The sequence below is a fragment of the Magnolia sinica genome, chromosome 8 (genome assembly GCF_029962835.1).
Source record: "Magnolia sinica isolate HGM2019 chromosome 8, MsV1, whole genome shotgun sequence".
Lineage (NCBI taxonomy): Eukaryota > Viridiplantae > Streptophyta > Magnoliopsida > Magnoliales > Magnoliaceae > Magnolia > Magnolia sinica.
In genome coordinates, this window is record NC_080580.1 from 910,925 (window position 1) to 920,573 (window position 9,649).

Genomic DNA, 9,649 nt, shown 5'->3' on the forward strand with positions numbered 1-9,649 from the left:
GCATTACAGTCTGCCATCTTGAACTTTTTAAGCAACTCCTTGGCATATTTTTTGTGATATATAAATGCTGCCGACTTGTTGTTTTACTTCGATGCTCAAGAAGAAGGACATCAATCCACCATCAGTCATCTCGAATTCATTGAACATAGCATGCTTGAATTCTTCAAACATCGCCTGACTGTTTCCTGTGAACAACAGATCATCAACATATAGGCATGCTATGAGGATGTCGCCATGAGCATTTTTCTTGATATAGACTGTATGCTCATATGGACATTGGGTGAAGTCGTTCTCTTGAAGATAGTTGTCGATGCGTGCATTCCAGGCACGAGGAGCCTGCTTCAACCCATAAAGGGCTTTCTTCAGTCGATACACTTTGTGTTCCTCCCCTTGAATAACAAAACCTTCAGGCTGGTCAACATAGACCTCTTCTTCCAGAATTCCATTCAGGAATGCAGATTTCACATCTAGTTGGTAGATCATCCAACTATGATGGGCTGCAAGGGAGATAATCATCCTTACAGTGTCAAGGCGAGCAACAGGAGTGAAGACTTCTTCATAATCCACCCCATATTTCTGTTTGTAACCCTTTGCTACGAGCCTTGCCTTGTAGCGATCTATTTCACCATTAGCATTTCGCTTGATCTTGTACACCCATTTGACTCCAATAGTTCTTTGGCCTTGAGGAAGTAAAGTAAGATCCCATGTATGGTTCTTCTCAATGGCTTGGATCTCATCTTCCATAGCCGTCCTCCAACATTCTTCTTTTACGACCTCCTCAAATGTAAGAGGCTCATGGTCCGCATACAAGCAAAACAAATTTACTTCCTCAGTTTCGGCGTAGATATCGTTTAGGCTCCTCATTTTGATAGGAGTCAGGGGTGAAGGAGAACTAGATGATGACGTGCTGGCTGAATTTTGATTTGATGAAATACTTCCAGAGGAGATGGAACGTATCGCTGGACTTCTGCGTGTAGACGTTTCGGCGGAAGAGGGTGTTGCAGGTGTCTGCTCCTGGTTCTCATGCTTTTCTTCTTCATGTTCTTCAACCGTGACTTGATTTTCTTTGGCTGAATCTTCCTCGTTCCATTTCCAGGCTTCTTCCTCGCAGAATACTACATCTCTACTCACCACCACTTTGTTAGTTAGTGGGTTATAGAGCTTGTACGCCTTCGATACTTCACTGTAGCCGATGAAGATGCACTTCTCGCCACGATCATCAAGCTTTTTCCTTCTCGCTTCTGGAACTTGAGCATAGGCGACACACCCAAAGATCCTTAGGTGCGCCACGCTCGGTTTGTAGCCACTCCATGCCTCCTGTGGTGTCATGTTTCTTACGCTCTTGGTTGGACACCGATTGAGTAAGTAGGCAGTACATGCAACTGCCTCTGCCCAGAAGCTTTTTGGCATGCCTTTCTCTTTGAGCATGGTTCTTGTCATGTCGAGGATGGTGCGGTTCTTTCGTTCTGCAATGCCATTCTGCTGTGGCGTGTAGGCTGCAGTGTACTGTTGCTTGATTCCTTGATCCCTGCAATACTCTCGAAAGGCATTTGAGGTGTACTCTCCACCTCTGTCAGATCTAAGGGTTTTGATTTTAAGACCACTTTCTTTTTCAACAAGGGCCTTAAAATTTTTAAAAATAGTAAAAGCAGCAGACTTTTCTTTGATTACATACACCCACAATTTTCTACTGAAATCGTCAATGAAGGTAATAAAGTATTTATTACCTCCAAGAGAGATTGACTCCAATGGTCCACAGATGTCAGTGTGAACCAACTGCAATGGTTCTCTTGCTCTTCGGGATACTCCACTCGGAAAGGAGTTCCTTTGTTGCTTGCCGAGTGTGCACGCCTCACACACATGTTCTGGAGCTTCAATAGCCGGCAAGCCATGCACCATATTTGATGAGGATAAGAGTTTAAGGCCACTGAAATGGAGATGCCCAAAGCGAAGATGCCATCTCCATGAATCATTCTTCACGAGTCCATAGAGACACTTCTCAGCCTTTGTGTTAATATGGAGCGGAAACATGCGATTCTTTGCCATATGGACTTGAGCCACAAGTCTCCCGTGTGCATCTCTTATAGAGAGAGAATTGTTTTCCATGTGTATGACATACCCCTTCTCAAGGAGTTGGCCGATACTGAGGATATTACTTTTCATGTTTGGTACGTAATACACATTGGAGATAAAATTCGTCACACCATTCTTCTGATAGATTTTAACTTTTCCTTTACCTTTCACAGGAACTTTTGATGAGTCTCCTAGACTCACATTGCCACGATCATTTTCCACCAGTTCCACGAACAATTCCTTCTTTCCACACATGTGGTTACTCGCACCAGAGTCGAGATACCACACGTCATGTTGATCACATGCTTCTTCTTGTGCAAGAAGAAGTGTGGAGTCTTCTTTTTCATGATTTGATGTTTCTACATAATTAGAATGCTCATCTTGATCCACTGGTTTGCTCCAACAGTTTGAAGCATAATGGCCAAACTTGTTGCAATTGTAACATTGAATATTTTTTGTATTTCCACGACCATGCATGGAACGACCTCTACTATTTCCTCTTCCACGGAAATTGATAGTCTTTTGTTGATTTTATGATTGGCTTGGATAATATCCACGTCCTCTACCTCTTGCACGATTGCTAGTGCCACGGCCCCCTCGTTGTTTAGGATCATTCTTTAAAGTCAACTTAGACTCTAAGGCATGTTCAAGCATTGAACCAGCATTTTTTTGCATTCGTTGCTCACGTACTTGCAACGAGCCCATCAGTTCCTCGATGGACAGATTTTCTAAGTCTTTCGATTCTTCTATGGTAACCACCACATGCTCAAATTTGATTGTGAGGGATCGAAGTACTTTTTCAACAACCCGTACATCTTCGATCTTTTCACCATTTCTTTTCAAGTTGTTAACAGTAACAAGTAACCTTGAAAAAAAGTCAGAAATGGTCTCACCTTCCTTCATGTGTGAGGTCTCGAATTCGGCTCTAAAAGTTTGGAGACGAACCTTCTTCACACGATCGACTCCTTTGAAGATTGTGCTAAGAATCTCCCATGCTTGCTTGCATGTTGTCGCTTCAGCAATCCGTTCAAAGGTGGACTCATCCAACCTTTGTTAGACAAGAAATAGAGCCTTCTTGTCCTTCTTTCTTTGATCTTTGAGGACCACCCTTTGATCAGCGGTATAGAGAGCTTCTTCTTCCGTTGTGGGTTCTACATACCCATCACTGACAATATCCCATAGATCTTGGGATCCGAACAAAGCCTTCATCTGGATGCACCAGTTTTCATAGTTATCCTTAGATAACTTTGGAATCTGCGGCTGGATGGACGCCATCACTTTTTCACACTACGGTTCAACAACCCTTTTTCTTGGCGTAGCAGTGGCAACACCTTGATCACACGATCTGAACCTTCAAATGATACCTGGTCCCACAGGATCGTCTTGCTCTGATACCAATTTGTTGCCTGTACTAGCCAGAATTATTCTTGGCTTTACAAAGCCTATAATTTAGAGTCACTGGACACGTGAGAAGAGAAAGAAACTTTTGCTATATATTTTTTATATTGCTTACAAGCTCACTGAGTTGATTCCAAACGGACTACAAGCACTTCTTATATAGATTTTTCCCACCAATGTGAAAAGACACAAATGCCCTCATTAACTACATTAATTCTATCAGTTTCAAACGTTTGGAAACCCACCAGCCATAACACGTGAAAAATGTCGAAATTGCCATAACGTGTGGCTGTTTCAAATGCCATGAAACGGTAGCATCTGAACCGTCCATTTGGTTTGGACGTTTCAACAAGAGTGTGGGGTCTCATTTTTTTGTATGAATAGTGAGACAATATAAAGAGTGGATATTCACTAAAAATTGATGATTTTAGTAGTGGTCCACTATTAATATTTTGTCGAGCACAGTGATCTCCGCGATTCATGTTGTCTCACCATTCATAGAACTAAAAAAATGAGACCCCCACACACTCCTCTCTTTTGCAAACTCTCACTATTCGTACAAAAAATATAAAAAAAAAAAACTACAATAATTATAAAGAAAACCACAAAACCCTCCTCCCTTTCATAATCTCTCACCAATCATACCTAATCAGACAAAAAACAAAACAAGCATAAAATGAACCACCATACATCCATTTCACAAACTCCCACTAATCATACCTAATCAACTTATTCACATATTCTCTATTATATTTATAGGTAAACAAGGTACCTAGCAATCAATTTATAAAAGATTGGGTAAATGAAAGTATCTATTGGCTTCTCACTTTTTTAATGACATTTCAATAAGTGTTTCTTTAGAGTTGTAGTCAACCCATTTATTCATTTAACATATTGAGCCTCGTAATACCTGCATTGTATTTTCACCGTGCCGTTTTTCAGAGTCACATCTTCAAGATCTTCCCACACTATCGATTTTTATTTTTATTTTCCTTTTTAGTGAACTATGGGAGACACTAATCTTAATTGGCACATCTTCATCTTGTAGACCTAATCCTTCATCCAATATCATTAATGAAGTGACTGACAAATTGCCAAGGGTATTGAGAATTTCCTCACTAATTATCTACTAATTAAAATATATTAAATCTGCCTAGCACTATAATGCCTTTAAAGTATATATTAAACTTTAAAAGTATATACTAGACCATAAATTAATCATCAATCCAAGGCTGGATACATTATAATACTTTCATATTCTCATTTAAATGTTCATGTCAAAATTTCGGTAATATTTCCCTATGTCTCTCCAAATAAGTTGATCCTCCATTTTATTTTCATGCCAAATATCTAAGTAATGTGAAGATATTTGACATAATAAATAAAAATAAAAATAAAAAACATATCCAAAGAGAAATAGAGAATGTATCACGGAACAAGCATAAGCATATAAATAGATTATATGAAAACATAGTATCTATCTAACTTTGAACTGTACAAAATGAGACAATTTAAATGATTTCTAGAGAGAAATAGAGAGATGGAGCGCAGAACAGGCATGAGCATTTAAATATATTATATAAAAGTATAGTATCTATCTAACCTTGAACTATATAAAATGGGACAATTTAAGTGATTTCTATACCACCAAAAACATACTATATGTATGCCTAGCCACACATAAATATTCAAATGGACAACTAATTATATAATTTACAAAAATAAATCACATTAAGAGAATTGTCTAATGCATAATAATAAGCTAAAAAATAAGTAATGTAATTCATAATTCACAAAAATAAACTATTAATTGTCTAATTCATAAAAATAAACCACATTAGACTAATTATCAAATGCACAATAATAAATTAAGCAATAAGGGATCAGGGAATAAGGATTTAGGTTTATGTTTAGTCATTTATGATTTTGGATTTTGAATTTCAAGTTTAGAATTTATGGACATCATATCTCCCAAGCAATTTTCAGCAACTGTTGGCACATATATGAACTGACTCAAATTGGCTAAACACAACACACGGATACTCACTAGGCTCAAAACTTAATTGAGCCGACTCAACTCGAAAACTCGGGCGAGTTTTTCCAAGTTAATAAATAAATAAACTTGGGATGAACTGCAGCCAAAATTTCAAATTGAATGATCTTAACCATCTAATCTTGATAGTTGATGATGGGCCGCAGATCATTTTGTATTAACCGTTCATCTTAACACCCTTTAATTAGATGCATGGGATTATTCGATCGATGTAATCTTTGGACCATGATCCATGCGCAGAATGAGCATTGAGTGCATATTGTTTAGAAAAATCTAGAGAGACATGTTGTCCCGCCTCATCTACCATGCGCGAAGTGGGAGCAAATTAGGTGAGACCGGGGATCCATTGATGTGGGTGGGACCTTGACTGTGGGGCTAACAATGATGTATGTGACTTAAATCCGCACTGTCCAACCATTTTCAAATCTCATTTTAGTGCATGATGAAAAAAAATGAAGCATGCCCAAATATTAGGTGGACCACACCACAAGAAACAGTCACGATTGAATTCCCACCATTAAAAAGGTATGGTTGTGATTTCAACTCAAAAAAAGTGCATTTGATCAGTGACGTTCTTTATGGTAGCCATAAAAATAGAGTTTCAGACCTAATGAACGGTCCAGAATAATTGATACTAATGTCCATGTCCCAATGCAACTTGGAGCATTGTAACTTTAAAGCGAGAGCAATGGCTCATCTCTCTCACCATAATAATGATGCAAATCCACTTTATAAAATTAAGTATGGCCCACCCAAGGTATTCTGTATTGGTAATGGTGGTCGTAACGGTCACCATTATTACCAATACGGGTATTGGCTGTAATCGTAACGGTTGAAAATTTTCTTTTGCGTGAAAAATTTTAAAAAATCAAGAATAATGTAAATATTCTAAATATGTATTCATTTTTTGTTTTGAACATATTTATGGTAGTGTAACAGTTTACTGTTTGTTGAGAGTGTTATATTGAGGTGTCTAGTGAATTTGTGAACATGATTATATGTATTTAATGTTTACACATCACAATAAAGCATTAAAACTAGAAATAAGAAAATTTAAATAAATACTACTTTTTCAATTTTTTGAAACAAAAAAGGCCATTGAAGCTTCTATTAGCTCAAATCACTTCAATCTACGATTTTAATATTAAAAATATAGTATGCGTGGTCGAAATCTATTGTAAATTGATCTATGAGAGTTTTTGGAATGAGAACAGTAAAAAAAAGGAGAAAAATGGATTTAAATAGAAAAAAAAGAAAAGAAAAGAAAAAAGGTGGTAGTTTTTTGACTGTTACAGGGTAACGGTCGTAGCCTTGTAACGGCATTTACAGCTACTATAACGGCCGATACGTTCCAAAAAAGTCAACTACCCCGTTTCACCCTCATATCGTGTAATGGTCATGGTTGTTACCTATACGTATCGGCCTTTACGGGCCTATCATAACGGATACGGAGCACCTTGGGCCCACTAAAATCACATTATTACCGATAGCTCATATGATTGGAAGACTTTTGATGATCCTAGCCAAAATTAGAAGACATTCATTGATCCTATGGATGGCTATGATCATCAAACTGGTTTGATATTAGGGGAGATACTCATTCATGGTAGCAAATGGACATTTCACCGCTTGTCAGGCATATATGGATGGACGGCCTGGACAAAACACGTCCATCAACGTGTGGCCCACAGATGTAGTGGTTCCAAATGACCGAATGCAATTCGGTATCATCTAATATGTCTATTTAGTTGTGCATGTGGGGCACACTTGCCATCAGAAAAATTCAAATGGGATGGGATTTTATCATTTTTTAAGCCGGTCGAAGCAGGACTGGTCCCAACCATTTTTTTGGTCAGGCTCAAGCTGGGCTTGAGCTGAACTTGAGTGTCTCAATGGGCCTGGAGTTAGACTCGCCCAGTCCAAACCAGACCCATTGCTACTCCCACCCTGGACTTAGGCCTCAGTTCATACGCTAGAGTTGAACATGGGCTGGCCCATTTAGAACGGGACTCATTTTTCACGTATGGGCTTTTAAAGCTACAAATGAAACGGGCAGCCTACAGTAGCCCAGTCCAATCTTTCACCTTTTGTTTTTTTTTCGTTTTCCAGTTAAGTGTCGTGTCCCACTCAACATAGCATAGACGTAGCACTTACAAACATCAATCTAGAATGTCCAAATTTCAGGCCCAGTTGAAGACGAACCAGCAATTATCTCAACACCCTCCAATTAGCTGCCTGGGATTATTCAATTAGTGTGTGTAATCTTTGAACCATGATCCATGGGCAATCTGAGCACAAATGGTGTTATGTGTATTTCAATAAATATAAAGTAATGAGTTTTGGAAAAAAAAATGCAAAAGCCACTTTGTTTTGGTTTTTGTCTTTTGGTGAAAAATTTTAATCTCATATAAGGTAAAATGGGAATTGTAAATGAGTGTAGAAGCTTGTCTTTCATAGACTTTTATAAAATGTATTCTATTATGCCCAAGCCCGTATACAAGCATAAGCTGGCCTAGTGAGGAAACTTGGCCCAAGAACCTTTAACCGAGCGTGTGTGCACACGTACACACGCTCATAAACTTGAACGTGGGGGGAATCGGGCCACGATACGCATGCTTGGGTGCAAAGAAAATCGAAGTCTATGGAGATCCATTTGTTATATAGTGTTGTATCATGGGAGATATCGCATTGTGTGTTAGGAGAGAGCGCATTAACTAACCAGACTATTTCAAAGATAGTAACCATGTACGGATATAAATTGCTTGCAGCACCTCTCACCGTAAGACCCACCGTGATGAATGTGTTTTATCCAGAGTCCATTGATTTTTCCCCATCATTTTAGGGCATGAGCAGGAAAATGAGGTAGATCGAAGTGCAAAGGGACCACACCACATAAAAAGTAAGGATTGAATGCCCACCATTCAACGCATTTGTTTTACTTATGTCGTGACTCAGGTTGGGCCTACATGCTAAATGGTCCGATGATCTAAACCATTTTTGTTATTGTTACTACCATAAATAAGCTAGTATCTCTAATTATCGTCGAATATTTATTTGAATGTAGGTAGGAGCTCCAAGTATGAGGGTTTTGGGGAGTTTATGGCAGGCCTACTGGCTCCATGAGCATTAGAGAGATTCAAATCATGTCTTTGTTCAGCTCGAGTTTCATTTGGATCGAATTGGAAAGAAGATTTGATGATTTTCTTCAACAGTTGGATGGATCCGCTGATATTTGTGTTTTCCTTTCATCCAGTTTTGTTTGATCTTATGAACAAGTTGGATGGCAAATAAACATCCTAGTGAGCCTTGGGAAGGTTTCAATGGTGGGTATCATTGTCCATAATGCTTTTTGTGTAGTTATTATTATTATTATTATTATTATTACACACCCCCACACACTCATGCCACTCGCCACTCACGCCATAGTGGAATTTCACCACCTATGGGTACTTGAACCCTTGAGAGTCCATGATGCTTTTTTTTTTTTTGTGGTGTAGCTCACTTGAGCATTGGATTTTTCTTATTTTGGGGAACATGCCCTGAAATGATATTGCAAAATGGATGAACAATATGGATATAACACATATTGATGAAATTACTTTCAAGTGTATCTAATTAAGAAAAGTATTTTACTTGTCGGAGGTGGAGTCACGAGAGTTATATTACATATGCCATTACCTCATTAGCTTCCAACCACTATGGTAATAATCATTATTCATTTTCCACACATTACATCACATTACTGTTGTCATCCGTAATTCAAATATGCCCTTACAACAACACCCCAGCTCTGAGGGGCCACCATAATGTATATGTGTAGAAATACATTGTCATTGTCCATCAGGTAAGAACCCTTATATTCGTTGTGCAAATAAAAGGACTTGCGTGAGGAACAAGTTAAGTGGGCCACACCAATGGGAACAGGGTTAAATTGCACCTAAAACCTCTAAGTTGGATGTCTGATTTTTTGTACATCACTTCATCACGATCAGTCACCCTGATGGACGGGTTTGACGAAAGGCACACTCTATGGTGGCTCCACACACAAGAATATGGTTTGCGTCCCTTCCCCACTGTTTCATTGGAAAGAATGATACCTGCAATAGGTAGTATTCACTTCACGAT

General features: G+C 38.6%; 1 protein-coding gene across 1 annotated transcript; it reads right to left on the bottom strand.

Moving 5' to 3' along the window:
* Window positions 1–2,604: 2,604 nt before the first annotated feature.
* Window positions 2,605–3,348, bottom strand: LOC131253745 (uncharacterized). Its single transcript, XM_058254883.1, has 2 exons — window positions 3,233–3,348; window positions 2,605–3,121 (listed from the first exon to the last, which is right to left on the bottom strand). Exons 1-2 carry the CDS (start codon window positions 3,346–3,348, stop codon window positions 2,605–2,607), a joined length of 633 nt encoding a protein of 210 aa, XP_058110866.1.
* Between the last annotated feature and the right edge of the window lie 6,301 nt (window positions 3,349–9,649).

Excerpts from the sequence above, each read along its gene's own strand:
- LOC131253745 (XM_058254883.1), bottom strand. The coding sequence starts at position 3,348 with ATGGCGTCCATCCAGCCGCAGATTCCAAAGTTATCTAAGGATAACTAT. Across the intron at positions 3,122-3,232 it reads TGGGATATTGTCAGTGATGG|GTTGGATGAGTCCACCTTTG; the intron begins GTATGTAGAACC and ends TGTCTAACAAAG.